General features: G+C 35.8%; 1 protein-coding gene across 3 annotated transcripts in view; it reads right to left on the bottom strand.

The window, feature by feature from the left end:
• LOC149529634 (protein TRANSPARENT TESTA 9-like) overlaps nt 1-19050 on the bottom strand; it is a 177360-nt gene that overhangs the window by 83520 nt on the left and 74790 nt on the right. For all 3 annotated transcript variants that reach the window (XM_089811748.1, XM_089811750.1, XM_089811749.1), the window contains exon 13: nt 8946-9074. In XM_089811748.1, the coding sequence (XP_089667874.1) occupies nt 8946-9074 (129 nt within the window). The remainder of the gene's footprint in view (nt 1-8945; nt 9075-19050) is intronic.

Raw genomic sequence — 19050 nt, 5'->3', positions numbered from 1 at the left:
CACATAGAGTTGTCTTTGAGAGTCTTCAAATGAAAGAAGATTAAAACATTGCAGCCTATTTTCTTCGGGTTGATGAGGTTGCCAATGTATTGAAAGGCTTGGGAGAAATCACTGAGAAAACTGTGGTGCAAAAGATTACTCGCCCTCTTACCATGAAATTTAATGCTAAGGTATCTGTTGTTGAAGAAATGTTTGATTTGGATACTCTTACTATTTATAAATTGCATGGCATTCTAACTGCCTATGAGATGAGAACTAATGTTGAAGGGACTTCCAAAACTGAGATGCTTCTAACACTAGTAATGACAAGGAGAAAAAACAAAGTGAAAGTTTGGATGAAGGTTCAAATGACGAAATTGCAAACCTAGTGAGGAAGCTGAAAAATGGTCTTACCAAGAACAAAGGGAAGATCTCTTTGAAGTGTTTCAATTGTGGGATACAAAACCACTTCGCATCTAAATGTCCCTTTGAGAGAGACGACAACAACCAAGATGAAAAGAACACAAAGGCTAGGAGAACAAAAAGATTTTCCAAACATCATTAGAAAGCTAATAAATCAAAAAGAGTATCATACTCTAAAGATGACAGCGATAATACATCCAGCAGTGAGGATGATCCTCAAAATGATGAGATTTTGTTCATCGTTGTTGATGACTTGAATCTGGAACAGCATAAATTGTGGGATTCCCAAGTTTGATGCCTCGAATTTCACCATTTGGAGCTTTAGAATGATGACCTACATCAAGGCTCTTGGTCTTGAGGTTTGGGAATATGTTCCACCCTTTAAACTTCAAAATTATAGAAAAAAGTGACAGCACATGCAAAGGCAATGAATGCTATAATAAGTTGTCTTATAGATTCTCTACGTGACAAATTTATCCACCTCAATACAGCTAACAAGATTTGAGAGCAATTACGTACTACATATGGCAAAGATCTTCAAGAGGATATGACACATGTAGCCATGAAGGACGCTCAGCTTGAAGACCAAAACTTTTTTAAAGATGTAGTTATGGATGACAATGAAGTTGACTTAGAGTTTGAACTAGTTGCAGCCTTGGCTGAAATTAAAATGCTCAAAAAGAAAAATTAGAATCTTGTTGATCTGCCGCAAGTGGAGAGTGAGGAAAAGATGAAGATTGCAATGGTTCTTGGTGAAGCTGAAAAAAATGGAATGATTTCAAAGTCCTAAATGAGGAGGCCAAGATAATTCATGAGAATCTTGAGAATCGGAGTCAACTGAAGGAAGACAAAATAATCAAGTTAGAAGTTGAAGTCGTTTGATTTAGAAACATTGGTAAATCTACTATCTTATCTAGCTTGGAGTTTTCAAATAACAGCAACAACTTATCTTTGGATGACATCCTTTCTTCTCAAAGACCTGCTCTTAATAAGAAAAGAATTGGCTGGGAATAAGGTGAAAGTTCTTTGTCAAAAGGAAAGGAACCGCTGGGTTCCAATGATGAACAGCTTATTATCTCTCAACAAAATCAAGCTAACAAGGTGAACAAACCTTTCTTCTATGGTTATTGTTTTTCATGCAATTATTTTGGACATAAGGCTATGGATTGCAAGGCTTGTTCTAGAAAAAAGTTTGGTTCTTTTAGTAGATTCAATCTAATATGCTACTGTTGTAACAAGTTTGGTCACACCTCAAGGTTTTGTAAGAGTTATGGTGCAGGATCACTCACTAAGGCTGATATTAAAAGCATGCAAAGATTGTTAAGGTATGGAAGAAGAACCAAGAGGCTTCCCTCAAGGCTCTAGTTGTTTTAATTGCCCTTGTAGCCAAGAATGAAAAATATATATGGTACATTGATAGTGGCTACTCTAGACACATGACAGGTGATTTAAGTAAAATTAATTCCATAAAACAAATGAAGAGAGGAAAGTAAGTTTTATTGATAGTTGTCCTGCTAGAGTTGCTAGCATAGGTAAACTTTTATTAAATAATGGTCAAACTATTGTTGAAAATGTACTCTATCCAATGAGTGCTAAGTGTTCCATTTATTCTCATGATAGATGGATTCATGTTGAATCACTACTCATGAAACATGGGTCAATGAGTTTGACTCAAAATCACACAGTTAAATCCTGATAGCGATATCACAAATGTACTCTATGTTAAGGGGCTGAACCATAATGTGTTGAGCGTGAGTTAGTTATGTGATCAAGGGTATGATCTTGGTTTTAATTCAAACTCTCGCATTATAAAGAAAGGGAAAGATATCATAACAAATGCAACAAGGGAAGCTAACAATCTTTACATTCTTGAGGACTCTACTGCTGAAACTTGTTGTTTAAGAAGTATGGATGATGCTTGGCTTTGGCACAAGTGTGCGTCTTGGGCACATTAATTTTGATAATTTGATCAAGATCTGCAAGAAGAAAGCGGTTAGAGACATGCCAAAGATAGAGAAACCAGCTGACATTGTTTGCAAGAATTGTCAAGAAGGAAAGCAAGCAAGAGCTTCCTTCAAACCAAAAGAATTTACCAGCAGCAAACCACTTGAACTAGTCCACCCAGATTTTTGTGGACCAACAAGGACAACAAGTCTTCAAGGCGAGAAATATTTTATCTTGCTGATTGATGATTATACTCGCATGACATGGCTTGCCTTTTTAAAAGAAAAATCAAAAGCCGTAGATAAGTTCAAAGTGTTTAAAGTTCTAGTTGAGAATGAAATAGATTTGAAGATCAAATGCTTGCATTCTGATAATGGTGGAGAGTTCACTTCTAATAAGTTTATGAGCTTTTGTGAACTTCATGGTATTAGAAGACGGTTTTCAGCCCCAAGAACACCACAACAAAATGGTGTTGTGCAAAGAAAAAACAGAAGAGTCCAAGAGCTGGCACATTGCTTGATGAATGAAAGGAAGGTGAGTAATACATTTTTAAGAGAACTATCCATACAACTATCTTTATTCAAAATAGGGCGTTGTTGCTATCTAAGTTCAACAAGACTTCATACGAACTTTGGAAAGGCGACCCAGCCATAATCAAGTATTTTAAAAAAATTGGCAGCTCATGTTATATTAGAAGAGATGAAGATAACTTGGGTAAATTTGAATCTAGAGTTAATGAAGGGATCTTTCTTGGCTACTCCTCAAAGAGCAAGGCAATTAAATGTTACAACAAAACATTACATAAAATTGTTGAAAGTGTTAATGTTATAATTCATAATGTTGCTAGCATTTCTGGTGAGACTGTGGACAACACAAGTGAAGAACAAGTTTAGACCAACACTATTGTACCTACATCATCCCCACCCACACAAGCTGGAACAACCAGCAAAGGAGTTGACAATGCCAAGGATAAGACTCAATCACATAGTGGGAGTGAAATTATTCAATTGATGAAGCTGAAACCTCACACGGGCATTCCAAACATGATACTCAAGGTGAAATTGGTGATTCCTCCTCCTTTAAAACTCCTAAGTTTGTTCAAAAGAATCATCTCTTAGATCAAGTTATAGCTGAAAGGAGACAAGGACTAATAGAAAGGATGTTAATTATTTTGAAAGTGATAATTGTTCACTAATGTCTTTGTATGAGCCAAATGTTATGAAGAGGCAGCCAAAGTTGAAAACTGGATTGCAACCATGAAGGAAGAGTTGGAGCAAATTCACAAAAGCAACATTTGGGAGCTTGTGCCTAGACCCAGGAACAAGAATGTAATTGGGACCAAGTGGATTTTAAGTAATAAGGTAAATGAAGAAGGTAAAGTCATTAGGAATAAGGCTCGGTTGTTTTGCTAAGGGTACTCACAAGTTGAAGGTATGGATTTTGATGAGAATTTTGCTCCCGTTCTAGATTAGAGGCAATTAGAATGTTTCTTGCATTCTCTTGCTTCAAAGGTTTTAAGGTATTTCAAATGGATGTCAAATCTGCATTCTTAAACGGTGACTTGAATGAAGAAGTTTATGTTGAACAGCAGGATGGTTTTTTGTTGATTAATAATTTGGACTATGTATGCAAGCTGAAAATGGCACTTTATGGATTAAAACAAGCTCCTAGAGCTTAGTGTGACAGGTTGGCCAGCTACTTACAAAAGTAAGGATTCAAGAAAGGGCGTGTGGACAGCAACTTGTATGTCAAGAAGGAAGGTAACAGCATTCTCATAGTCATTGTTTATGTTGATGATCTAATTTTTGGTAGTGACTGCTCCAAAATGAACAAGGAATTTTCTGATTGCAAGAAAAGTGAATTCAAAATTTCTCTGAGGGGTGAATTGTCTTACTTCCTTGGGCTGCAAATTAGTCAGTCAGTGGAAGGTAGTTTCATTTCACAAGCTAAGTATGTTAGCGGGTTGATTAAGAGGTTTAAGATGAAAAATTGCAATCTGGTCAGCACTCCTATTTTAACCAGATGCAAGCTTAGTAAGGATGATGTATCTTCCTTTGTTGATCAAACTTTTTACAGCTCAATGGTAGGAAGCCTGTTATATGTAACAGCTACTAGACCAGTTATTATGCAAGTTTTTGGTTGTGTTGCGCATTTTCAACCATCCCCCAAGCAAACACATGTTTCAGCTGTTAATAAGGATTTTTAAATACCTTAAAGGCACTATTGAATCTGGTCTTTGGTTTCCTAAAAGTTCCAATTTCTCTAACAGCCTATACAGATGTAGATTGGGGTGGCTCGGTGGATGACAAGAAGAGTACAAGTGGTTGTGCTTTCTTCTTAGGTGGTTGTTTGGTTTCTTGGCTCAACAAGAAACAATCTTGCACATCTTTATCTACAGCTCAAGCTGAATACATTGTTATCGTTGCGTGTTACACTCAAAAAATATGGATGAAGAATGCCTTGATTTATTAGAAGCTTGAATTTGTTGATCCTATTGGCATCTATTGTGATAATACAAGTGCAATTGACATCTCCAAGAATCTAGTCATGCACTCTCACACCAAGCACATTCCTATTAAATATCACTATTTGAAAGAGCAAGTTGCCAACAATATTGTCAAGTCGGAATACGTTTGTTCAAAGGAACAGGTGGCTGACATTTTTACAAAAGCTTTACCACGGGATCACTTTGACTATCTTCGAAGCAGCTCAGTGTTCTACTACCTCACTAGCCTGCACAAATTCAGGGGAAGAGCTTCATCGTTATATCTTTTTCAAAATGTGTTTTTCATTTCAGAATGTATGGTCATTGATGTCAAAGGGTGAATAGACTCTCAGGGGAAGTTGGTTCAGTTTTGACATTGTTTCAGCTATTTGTTTGTCGTTGGTTTTACATGGATTTCCATCAATGACAAAAAGGGGAAGACTATTAAGTTTATGGCATTCATCGAATCATCTGATTGCTTTTGTCTGCCTGTTATTGTTTGACTTCAAGTGTTGGTTAGTGGAGCTTTATGGTTTACATATGTCATGTGTCTGTGCGGATGAGCACGTTGCCGTAAATTAGTTCAGATGTATATCAAACATGGCCAAGCAGCTAAGCTATCAAACCAATTATGGTGCAGACTGGAGTTGTCTTTCTATAATGTTCAACTGCAACTGCTAGCACATGTGACAGGCGAATTGGATTGGAGTTGAATTTTCCTATCAAGCTGTGACAAGTTCTGCAATATGCCTGTGCCCCATAATCATCCTTTCTTAACTGATGATCTAAGGATATGTTTTCATTCTAACCCGATATAATGGAGCATGCCTTTGACAGTTTGTTCTTGAATATGCAGTAAGGTTGTGCGTTAAAGATATCATTCTTGTAGAATGTTACCCGACTCCTGCATCTGTGGTATGGGAATCACTGTATGGGCAAAGAGGATATGTTTGCAACGTTACTAACCTCATGATGCAAAATAACAGCACTAGCACTGCTAACTTCGGGATTTTTCTTTTTCCTTTTCATAAGGATGCATGTTTTGTGAGAAAGTCTACCAAAATAGACATAGCGACAAACACATGGACATGATTCCATCTGCGTCCTGGAGTATGTATTTTTTTCTGCAGGAGACATACATATTACTTTTGTGGGTAAGAGTGGCAAAAAAACAGAGGGGCATGATAATCATGCCTGTAGCATGAATGATAGTGAACAGAAAATTTGTTTTCTATGCATGCAAGTGTATAAAATATGTAAAGTGTCATTTTTGTTTTAAGGAAATGATGATGTCGGATATATTTTGAAGCTCATATGTATGTCATTTTATATACTGTGAAAATGGTTGTATGAACATCACAACCAGGGGCCTTGTATGCACATGACATTGGATATTCTGAGGCTCTAATGTTCAGATGTATGTTGGTTTTGAATACCTGTACATGAGTTTGCAAAAAGTGCATGCAGACTACATGAAATGGGTGTGCTGGATATAGTGAGTGTGGTGTAGTGACTATATTTTGAAAAATTGATAAAGGAACGCAGACTGGTCTAAAAATTTTGGGAAATCCGGTGTAGTGTGGGGGAGTACCCACTTTATGCTACAGTGGTTGGACAATCTTTTTGGAATCACAAGCACCATTACAGAGACATTATGTATGAGAAACATTTGAAAAATAAAAATGTTCAACTCCAAAATCAGCACACATGACAAGAATCAATTGAATCGAAATATCAATTGAAAGGTCTGCATTTTCAGTTACAAAAACTGCAGACTTGCATGATGGCTGGGGAAGAACCATAAGATTGAGGATGTGTGAAGAGGTTTAAAAAGGTGAGTGAACAGTATTGATCAAGTGCTATGAATACAGTTCTTTTTCAAAGAGATCCGAAGTCTTTGAAGCAAGTTTTTGGTGGTCTGTGCAATAATGATAGCACTGTGAAAGATGCCTGTAGCTCACATCTAAGCCACTGGATTGAAGTCATCTTTCTATCAGCCTATGACAACATTCACGAGGTAGAAACTGTGTTTATCCAAAAAAGAACCATTAATATTGCAGTTGTATTATTTGTGTTTATCCAATCCTTGGTGAAACCAGAGCTTGATATGTTTGTGATTTGCCATCCTTATATCCGAATGTGTTGGGTAGGAGCCCTCTGGAGGTTGCAGCCTTCACTTGTTTGGGTTGAATTCTTAACTGTATTTGGGTGAGCCAAAGAGTCGCAGCTCTGCTTGTACTGGGTTGTCGCCCATTTTGATAGTGATGAGTATTACTATGGTTTTTACCCAAAAGGGTTTCCACGAGATAATATTCTCTGCCCCTGTCATTCTTGTTCTCTTTTAGCTTTGTTTAGTGTATTAAATAGTTTGCCCCCTCCTCCTCTCAGTTATTTTGTGTTTTTGTCACCAATGTTGCTCGCTTGCTTCTTCAGTACAATCACTGATTTGGGATACATGTTAGAGGGCCAGTGTTGTGACATTTTGACATCTTGGACATTGCACCTATTATAGCTATAGAGCGACAAGATATTATACACGTCTGGGAAGGTGGATGGCCTATTTGCTTGTAGGACCTAGGAGGAACATTATTGTGGTTAGGAATGTTTCAGGCAACTGGTTGGTATAATGTTGAGCCCCCTCCTTCATTTGCCCCTACTAATGCTTGTGATTACAGCTTGAGTGAGGCTCTCAATTGGATTGAGGATCTTCTTGTATATGATAGAAGCACATGGTGGGTTGATTTGACTAAACCTGTATATGGGTTGGATCCTGGTAGTGCTATGGTGACACATTGTTGTTGTGGGGTATTGATGAGCGGTTTCACAATTCTAGACACATGATTTGTATCAAAGTAGCACAACAGCTTGGTGGAGCAGCTTCCTTGAGGTTCATATGAGATCTAAACATCTTGGTCATAGCATGCAGACATAGATTGCTTGAGCGCAAGCAATCTTTGGGAAGGGGGGGGCAGTAATGTCCACTTTTTCAAGCTATTTTTTCCTGATGCGTTGTTGGTCCTTTTTGCCATGGTTACGCACACTAACCAGGACCTTACAACGCTCACTGTGAGTTTTGACTTAGGCACTCCCAATTCCAAGGCCAATTTGAGCTGATTCAACAGGGTTTCTAGATACTTGCTATTTATAGTAAGTTAGCGCATTCAGCCTTTTAGCCATTTCGATATTGAACTGGAAGCATATCACCAAGAGCTTTCTAACAAGCTATCACACATGGTTTTTTCAGTTCGATTAATTATTTATTTTGATGCCAGAAGATTTAATAGTCTATTATAATGCCACTTTATTATTAAATGGATATATTAATTTCAAGTGGATTGATAAAAGACGGAGAAAGAAATATGTAGAGACAGTAAAGGGAAATTGAAGAGTCACGGGAATGTATTACAAAAGGACTTTCAGAGACTCGTTTTCTTCATGCTTGGATTCAGTTTTGATTTCAGATTTCTCTTGGAGAAATTGAGGAAGCTTCGAGCATTCTTACTAAAACTTGAGGATGGAAACCTTTAGGTTATCCTGGTGGATTGGACACAAATCTGGTTCATCATTTGTGGTCAATTCACGACGAAGTTTGCATATGATGTAGTCGGCAGATTTTGTATTCTGTAGCCGACTGGGTTATGCCGTCAGAGATTTTCTATTTGGTAGTCGACGAGTAGATTAGTTTTGTAGCCGACAGACACTTCTGGAAAGTTCAGCGGAAAGTATTTATACACCCTCTTGGGTCATTGTAAAGCATCTTATCACCAGTTATGTAATCTGTTGGCATATGTGAATAAAGGAGTACTGCTGTTCGTGTTCATTATCTGTGTGCATTACTTAATAAATCTATGCGATAAACATATGCAATTACAGGTCCTATCATAGTTTTTTTCCAATCTGGTTGTTACTAATATATTTAAGATTGGATTTTGTGATTGTTATTGTATTATTGAATATTATAGACCAATAACATTTTTTAGGCTGTTCATTTGAGTATTTTCTAATTTTATTGTTGGATGATTGTAAAACAGTTGCATGCAATTGTTGCTTAAAATTTTTGTGATACATTTGAGGAATTCTGGAGCAATATTCGGTTGGGATAGTACATACATACCTTCAAGTGATGATCAAAACGTTTTCTTTCAAGGTATGGAAGTATACTTTTGAACAGCCAGCTTACATGCCACATTGCCTCTCCATGTGGTGGTCTTGAGGAAAGAAGCCCTATCAATGAATCAAAAACCTGCCAAGATTTGCAAATATAATATCAAATGCAAAAGTTGTAAACCTCATGAGTTTTTGGATTTGAGAAATTATTCATATGTTAAATCTAAATTATGGAAACACCATAAACAGTCATAACTCAATAAATAACAAGTTAAAGCATTGATACCTAGCACATTCACGTGCTAATGGTTACTAGCAACGTAGTTTATATTTATAGTTTCAGTCACATATTAGCAATTTTCTAAATGTATTTCATTGAATTGGAAACTACAGAAAAAGTACTTCAATAAAAAAGTCCATTTGTACCATGCAATAGGTTTTTCTAATGTGTCTCTTTTAGTAACCCAAAAAAATAAAATATATTGATCCAAAAAAGGTACATAAGCGCCCCCTATAGAAACCACAGCTACTATATTTAAAGAGTCTACCTAATACAAAATCCCTGTTAAGTAGAAATGTCAACATTTTTAACATAATGAGGTCAAAAAAGTGCTAGCAAAAGAAAACTAATTGAAACTGAAAACTGTGGTACCCTTCCATAGTTACATATCACATTTCAAAGAAAGAAATGGATAAAAAGAGAAGAAAAAACAGAAAACAAGCATTCAATTGAATATCTATACAACCTATACTCTATCCTTATCAAGAAGGATATTCATTACACAAAAAAATTATTTGTGGTGGGGGCTGCTCATTTGGGGCCAGGCAGTTATATACCACATTGCAAAGAAAGAACTGGATAATGACAGCAGAGAAAATAGCAGATGACAAGCAGTCGATTGAAAAATTATAGAACCTAAAATCCATCCTTATTGAGAAGGGTATTCATTGCACACAAATATTAGTTGTGGTGGGGACTGCTCGTTCGGGGCCAAGCTCAAGACTTTTCTAAGAGCATTTTTTAACAAAGATCACATTATTTAGAGTCTAGACAACCTAGCACATCTGAACTATTCCTAGAAATAAGGTTTCCTTTTAAAGGAATGCAGAATATTCGTGTTAGAACATACAGGCACCTAATCAAATGAGAATTGCATAAAGCTGACAATAAAAAATGTGTGAATTGTACCAACAAAGTAGAATTTGTGACGAACCAAGGGTCATCCAAGTTGGCATTTTGCTATTTTAATTTTTTGTTCCAAGGTGTAACTAGGTATATGCAACCTTCTAACACTATTGTTGACCTACACACTGTTGTCCTGCATTTTGTCACCACAAAATGTTGGTAATAGCACGAAACTTTTTCTAGCTAGTTTCGCATTTCTCTAAGCTTGAAATTTGATATTCAATTGCTTAATGTTGATCGATCAATCTATTTCAATTCAAATATCGAATTGTTTTACTGAAAGCCTTCATCAAGTCTTTTTTATTTTGCTTTATGTTGAGCCTTTGCCTGATTTTTGAAGCTTTCACAGTCCGTTCTTTGTTTTTGAGGCTGTGTTTGCTTGTTTTTAGTCTTTTGGTTTTGCTCATGTCATGCTTTTCAATTTCCCCTTCGATTCGGTCTAACCTAGAGGTCAATCGGAGTTGTCAATCAAGAGTTATGCCCACTTTAGTGCATCAAAAGTGGACATTTTAAGTGCAACAGCACGAATTAAAAATATGATGTTATATTTTCAATTTGACATTCACTTTTTGAAAAATATAACATTTTACTCACTTTTTGTTATGTTTTTAAGTTACTTTTACTTTAAATTTATAACTTAAAGTGACTATAGTGCACTTTATGTTATAATTTTAAGTTGAGTTGCCTTTTAATTTTTAACTTAAAGTAACTACATAACTATATAGTTACATTTAAAAAAATTTGATTTAAATATCAAATACTTATCTAAATGTCACTTTAAAATGATGTTTATGTATTATATTGAATAATATGATAAATAAATATTATTTTTTTCCCATTTGGTGACATTTTTTAATTTTAAGTGAAATACAAGACTAAACGGCTTCAAAAGTGGACTTTTTATGTGCAATTGCATATAAAAATTATGAAAAGTGGAGACTTTTCATGCAAATGCATATAAAATTCACTTTGGAGGACACTTTTCATGCCATTACAACAAAAGTTCATGAAAGTGGACCTTTTTGATGCTGTGACATGAAAAGTAGAGTTTTTGTGCTTAAGCATCTTAAAAGTGAGACTTTAAAAAATGCATATGACTTCAAAAGGTCCGATTTCACTTGAAGGCATATTTTAAAACATGTTATGTACTCTAAAAAGTGTGATTTCAATTGAAGACATTTTTTAAAACATGCATATGACTCCAAAAAGTCCGATTTTGGAAGAGAAAATATTTTAAAATGTGTAATGTCCATTGAAAAGTCCAATTTTGAGAAGAAAATGTGCACTTGCTCCTCAAGAATCTGATTTTGGCCATAACTCAAGATTTTCTTCATGGATTTGCACGAAATCTTTTGCATTCAAGGCATTTTGGCTTGGCGATGAGTTTGCTTGCATCAAAGATGAGTTTAATGTGCCAAAAATCGTTTTTGAAAGCCCAAATCTAGGGCACGTTTTTGTAAAAAACTCCGAAAATCTCCCTTTTTTATCAACATTTTTGCATGGAGATGAATCGATTTGCTCTTTTTGAGTGATTACATTACATATTGATTCACTTTTTGGTGTTTAAACACCAAAACATTTTACTTGGGATTCTTGGTAAAACACGTTTTTTTTCAAAAACATGTTGCAAGCTTTCATCTTTAAAAACGTTGGAATTTGGAGAAGTTTTAGGGCACATTTTGGTATCTTGCAACATTTTCTCTTTGTTTGCTGCCCCCTCATTTGAATTTTTAAGATTGGAAAAAGTCTCACCATTTTTTAAGAATTTTTCAAACATTGGAGCATATTTTTCCTTCATATTTGGCATGTAAGTGGACTTCTTCCTTCTTGTAATTTAATTCATGCTTATCTTTCCTAATTTTATGCATGAAATCATTAGATGGTTGCCATTTGTGCAGATCTTTGCCATAGAAAGTGCATTTTTCCTTTAAATATGAAGTTTTCATTCATTTTCATGTTTTTGGTTCTTCACCAAGTCTAAATTTTGAATTTGAGCTTTGAAGTGCATTCCATCTTGGCATGTTTTGAGTTATTTTCAAAGGTACATTGTTTCTTTTGTTTTTGGTGTTTTGTGTTTGTTTGCCGGTTTTTCTCCACTTGGAGAAATTACAAGTTTTTTTCCCAGAAACTTGTTTTTGCTTCATTTCATGCGAAAGCATCGTCATCTTTCATATTTCATTTCCATGTCACGACACTTCATCTTTCACTCAACAAAATGCAATTACATGTTTTCCATCTCATTCGCCTTCTGCACATGCGTGTAATCCCATTTTCTGCTTCCATTTTCACCCATCTCACTTTTCGCTTCCATTCGCACGACACAATTACACGAAATGTCTTACATGTAATTGCATCCAAAAGTTCCGGTTTTGATCAAAAGTCACATTTTGGAAAGTCAAAAAAGATGTCATTTTCACTTCCCATGTACTTTGACTTCTCCTTTCCCCAAAAAGTGACTATAAAACTCATTTTCTCACCTCCATTTTTCATTCCATCTCTTCATCTGCATTTGCGCTTACATGAATAAATACATATTTCCGCTTCATTTCATGCTTTACATCTTGACCTTCATTCGCATATACACGTAAAGTGTATCCTTTACTCGCACTTGCATCTCATTTCACCCTCCACCTCCCGTTACATGTTGCATTGACATGTATTCGTTTTTCATACAATAAAGCCTTGAAAACGCTAAGTCTCTTTTGAAATCAGCAACTTTCACTTTGCACGCATTCCCATGCATTTCACCTTCACACATTTCCATTCCATTTCATTCCATTTTCCATTTTCATTTCATTCCACATTCCATTCAATTCATTTCACTTTCCGTTCCATTGCATATGCATATGCCTTCTCTTTGAAAGACACTCTTTTTTTGAATCTTCACTGCTGATCCGGAATTCACTTGCGTGGAGATTCCTTCTGATGATGTATTTATGTTTTGGGATTTTTGTGTTAGAGCACAAGCACAACATATGTCCTCGTCATTCAAATCCAAAGGCAAAATGAAATATCAATATGATAAAGAATTAGCTCATGCATCTCCTTCTTTAGTCACATATGTTTTGGATAACGTGTTAGACACCAAGATTGGTCATGTAGACGTGGCTAATTTTCTACAGAGTTGAAGCCCCGGCTGCTCATGAAATGAAATCCATTAGGAGAAGCAATATTCATTTGGTATCTACGTTTCCTATGGCGGCTATAGAACCCGACTTTGTTTATGGATGTGCACGGCAGTTTACTCCTAAGACGAGGACTATCAAAGATACTGACAACAAGGTTATCATTAGCCTTGATCCTGAATTTATTGAGCAAATCTTCAAAGTTCTGCATAAATAAGAATGTGTTGATTTGACTAAAGAATCATCTTTGGCTTGTTGGAATGAACAAAAGAGTAATTATCAGAAGTATGTCAACCTTTACTGGTTAGACAATAAAAGAAGCAATTTTTCCAGATGGCAAAAGACTCTTCATCGGTCAAATTTCAAACAAGAGTACAAGGATCTCATCATCCTTCTCAATAGGATTTGTGGTCTTAAAGATTCTTCTGATTTTGAGTCGTGGATGTATAAGTTTATGTTTCAAATTATGCAAAATAAAGAACACATCTTTTGGAGAGAACTTATCAGTATTGCGCTTTGCCAGCAGATATGCAATGTGGGAACATCAGTGTCTTTCTATATGAATTCTTATTTAGTTTACATTGCTGCTGCCATGGGGACTTTTTTTGGTCTTTCTAACAAAGGAGATTGTCTTCAAGTTCTTATTTGGGATTACTATGACAAAATCACTTTGGCAAATAGTAAATTTCACTACAGAAGAGTCCAAGATGCCTTCTTCTTACATTACAGGTGTTTGTTCGACAAGTAGTTGTCTATCAAAAGAGTATTTAATGCAGCATGGGAGAAGGTGAACCAGTACAGCTGTATTTTTCTTCAGTTTCCCACTTTCACATACTTGAGAGTTGGATATTTCAAGGGAGAGTCGTATACCTTACCTAGGTATGCTACCTAGGTATGCTACAGATCAAATCATTATGATGGAATTAGCAAGACAACTCATGGATGTGCAGAGTGATCAACATGCTTCACATAGGCCCAGATTTGGCATTACCTCAACTAAGCCTTTGACTATAGACAATTATTCAGTTGTTTCTATGCTTAAAGCAAAGAATATGGAAGCAGAATTGCAATTGATTATATTGAAAAAGTTGAAGGCTAAGTTTGATTTTGATTATCGAGAAATGGATTCTCAGATAAAAAGAGCCTATACTCATGTTCATCGCATTGAGGACATTTGGATTAATATGAGAAGAAAACTTGACGTCATGAAGATGGATTACTGCAAGTTAACCTTGCGGCAAATAATCAATCTTAACATGTTGAAAATCACTCTGGATTTTCAAGTTGAAGATGATGGCGACATCCTTGATCCGGAATTTCATCAAGCCAGTTTTGATAAGATGTGTCATTTTCCTATTCAATGGAAACAAAAGGAAGGTACATCTATCATAGACAGGTTTCAATCCATCCTAATAAACACTAACAAATGGTTGAAAAGTAAAGGCCTTAAAAGAGTAAATCCTAAAATGGGCTTGGATTATGGAAGTTTTGGTCCTCCTGGCAGGAAATCACAACTGAAGATTATAGGGAAAGATGGTGCCTCGTCTTCAAATGCCAAGAGTGCCCTCAAATTCAAATTGAAGGGCAGAAAAGGAACTAAATCATCTCAAGTTCCTGAGCCAATTCAAGAATCAATGGCAAAATCAGAAGAAGAATTGGAAACAAAATCTGATAAAGGAGATTCAGATGAAGGGGAAATCGTGATCATGTCTCCTCCAAACCCTGCACAAGCTTGCACGTCTTCTCTACATGAAGAAACCTTTTTGCATGAGGTTATGATGTAGATTCATTTTCTACTATTTTCACTCATTCCATTCCAATCTCGGAGGTTAACACTATGGCTCTTCCTATTTCATCTATTGCTTGTCGTGTCCCTGCACATGAACAATATGAACACTTAGCAAATGTGTTTGAAGATTTTCCGACTCTTACCAGTGGTCAAGTTTCCCAACTTGATACATCTTTGACAGGATTTGAACTTTTCATGACGGAGTCTTCTCAACATATTCCTATGCCTTCAACAGTACAAACTGAATCATGCTCAGTCACTACAGATATACAATCAGGATCAATGCCAGTGGTCTCCATTGTGCCTGCTTCTGCAGATGAAAGTTTCAACTTGCCTGCATGGTTGAGTAGAATAACAACAAAAACAAAAAAAGTGGTTGTTCCTCCTGACAATCTCCCTGTGAAGAAGACTAAATCCAAATCTTTGAAAGATAAGATTGTTTCCAGAATTTTGGTTGATTCTGATAAAACCAAATATGTTGAGGTTGTTCAACCCTTGGTAGATAAACCTGTTGAGGAACTTACTCGTTCTAACTACAAGTTTACTAAGATTGAAGTTGCAAAGCAATCTCGTTTGGGTTATTTGCAAGATGCTCAAGATGCATTGACAAATGTATCAAAAAGCAGTCATAAGCTTTGGAAAAAGAAGAATCAATTCAAACAGGAGATCTCTCATTTGAATGAGGTTATCCAAAAACAATCTTCTCAAAATGTTATTGTTACATCACAAACGTCTAAAGAGAGAAGGTTGATTGAAGTTGCTAAGTCTTGGATATAGGAAATCATTTCTGAAGGAGTTTGAGCTATCACAGAGACACTTGCAGTTCTTAGGCGTGTCAAAGAGATGAACGAAATGGAACAAAACTTAATTTCTTCTTTAACTCAAGAAGCAGATAACCTGAAAGAAATCCTTGATGATTGTGATGAAATGATAAAATTTGATTTGGATGCTATGGTCTCATGTGACATTCTTCCGTCATGTGAAATGTTCTTCAGATTTCAAGGACTCATTGGTTACAAGGAGGAGACATTAAGAAAGCTGATCAGAAAACTGCAAGTGGCCCTTGAAGATTGTCAAGCAGTTAAAACAAGTCTTACTTGTGATTTGGAACAAATGGGATGCCATGTTACTAATGATTTTGGTAATCTTTTGGCAGCAAAGAGACTGAATTCAGAATATACAATCAGGATCAATGCTGATGTAGATTCTGAAAATTTTTGTTCACACACAATGAACAAGTTCGTTTTGTATAAATCTTTGACAAAACACTTGTTAGATACTACAATAGCAAATTCCAAAGTTGTGCAATCAGCGTATGAGAATGTAGTGAGAATTGAATCCATATCAAAGACTATGGAGATTGTTGATCTTCCCACAGTGCGTAACATCATTGTCAGATTCAAGGCACTAAGAAACAATCTCTAAGATTGTTGTTTAGTTTTTATCTCATGTTAATAGTGGTTTATAATGCATTACATGTAATATGTGTTACATGTATGTAAAAGGATGTAATGTGAGTTGCATGTGCAGTTGCATGTAACCAACCCTTTATTTTCTATAGTCAGACTAGGTCAAAGTTGGTTGAGTTGCTCCCACTTTTTCCTCCACCTTTTTCTCAACTTCTTTGCCTATATAAGGGAGTGACCCCTCATTGTAAAATCATCATTATCTTTATGCAAGAGAGCTCTGGAGAAATTGTGCCAGCAGAACTTTGTTTGTGTGAGCACTATTTTGAGAGAGAGTGAATACAAAGGAGCATTTGATACTTAACTTTGATTAAGTGAGATTGTTATTTGTGTGGATTGTAAGCTTAGTCTATAATTCATCTAAGCTGTCTTTCATTCATAGTATCTTGTGTTATTGGTAATTGTATCTTGTGAATTGAATAGAAAAGAGTTAAGAAGCAATTGAAGCTAGAGATTTGACTAGGAGCAATTGTGAAAGTATATAGCTAGAAGCTTTCTTTGTAGCTTATATTTTTGTCTTAATTTGCAAAATAGTTAAGTATTCTTACTTTTAGGAGTCTTTGTGCCTTAATTGTAAAGTTTTTTCCATATTGAGGTACGATCGGACTTAGAGCCAAACCGGTATATTTTCTGCTAGCCTTTGAGTTAGTGAAGATTTATCGGTATCATTGTTTCCAGCTCTTGATAGAAGTGTAGTTAGAGATTCACCCTGCCCATTACTTGCTCCACGAGTAAGTGGATTCTTTCTTGAAAGTTAAGAAGAAAGAATATTGGTAAGACCCTTTTTACAAAATCTCTCGACTTCTTGCTTATCTTGAGTTGATCCAAGGAACGGTGAGAAGGGGGAGCCTTCCCTTTAAGGTAGGAGAGACTGTCTCACACGCTGTGGCTGATCATCCTATTTTGCGAATGGATTTTTATCCAAAACTGTCAGTTGCAAAATATCCATCCAACACACACCTAAGAGATAACCAAGAACTAGAAAAACACTAAAAAGATTCCTACGATCATAAGAACATCATTATAGCCAAATTGAATTTTCTTGTTGTGTCAAATTTCAAGCTAAAACTTTGTTGTAATCCATGTCTCAGACCTTGTCTACTTTGTCTTGTGAACAGTTCTCACATTCACTGCCTCTTCTAAATATTCACAAGATCATGGAATGAAGCTCTTCAAACCATTTATCACAAGCGAGCACAAAAGTTTCAAGTGTCAAGGTGACTATTACTCACGTAAGCATACCCTTGTACAAGGAGGAAATTTAAATCTTCAAAAATATACTACAGTATGAAGAGGTGCATGCATCCAAAAGAATTAAGCTGTCAGGAGGATAGGCAAATGCTTAAGAAGTTCAAAGGCAATATTTTGGAATCTAGATTTCTTTATTGGATGTCCTCTAGATAGAGGAATCTTTCAATTTAAAGAACATATTTTCTTTAAGTGGTTGAAACAAATTTTGAAATTGGTCCTTGTGTAATCATGCACATGCCTACAAAAGATTTTGTTTCAACAATTTTCAGTACTAAGTAGGAAGTATACATGCATTTGAGAAACAAAATTCCTAAATTAATGGTCGTGCATACTCTATGACTCTATGTAATGACACTATAGTTTTCTCAATTTATTATTTTTTGTGATTTTTTGCAAATCGGAATAACAACTAAATTCTAATAGCAGCATACGATACTAATAACACAAAGTTTAAGCTAAACCAGAACATGGCCATAACTCATAAATTTTCCCAATCGCAGTCGATAACCCTACTCAAAAGTGAATGAATGGCCAATACAGTGGGAAGAATGTCCACAATGATGATGACGCAAGGCTCATAAATGAATTTTGATGCTAGCAAAAGCCTTAAACAACTGATATAGTGTCAGCCTTGATACGTATACAACAGCAACTACTATGACTATCATATACCCTTTCAGATATGGCACAACAATATCAAGGCTGGGAACCCTTGAAATCAATTTTATTTTGATGATGTAAGTAGTTTGTTTGCATTTATGAGACACAACAATGAGCACAATCACCATACTTGAGTAGAATTCCCTTGAACACATGAGGGCTTTTGTCTCCAAATGCACAATTAAATTCAAGAGGGTTTTTATCCTCCAAAATTTGTACACCAAAGGTTTTCATCCTGCTATGTTTCAAATTCAAAATTTGCATTCACATAATGACAAAAAGTGGATATCTTACTTTGCTTGCATCTTCTTTATAGGCAGCACTTTTGGGCCTTTCTTATGTTCACGCTTCCAAGTGATGTAAAAAGTGCAGTTAAAAAAAGGTAATACATAGGCTTTATAATGCCTAATTTAGAAAATCGCCAATTATGATATGAAAATTGTGCATTTCAAAGGATGATTGGGCCCAAATTAAAATTCTACTACGATATTATTTGGCCGGGCCTTTCGGTCCGTTGAATCTAGCTCTACGCTACATGCTCTTCCTGCTGGTTCACAAAAGAATTTTTCAAAGGTCTTTGGTGATCAACAACAACATTCTGACGAACACATTGTTGCATTTTACATTGGATGCAC

The sequence above is a fragment of the Cupressus sempervirens genome, chromosome 11 (genome assembly GCF_028749045.1).
Source record: "Cupressus sempervirens isolate cs-2001-9-10 chromosome 11, ASM2874904v1, whole genome shotgun sequence".
NCBI lineage: Eukaryota > Viridiplantae > Streptophyta > Pinopsida > Cupressales > Cupressaceae > Cupressus > Cupressus sempervirens.
This window is presented reverse-complemented; position numbering and strand designations above follow the sequence as displayed.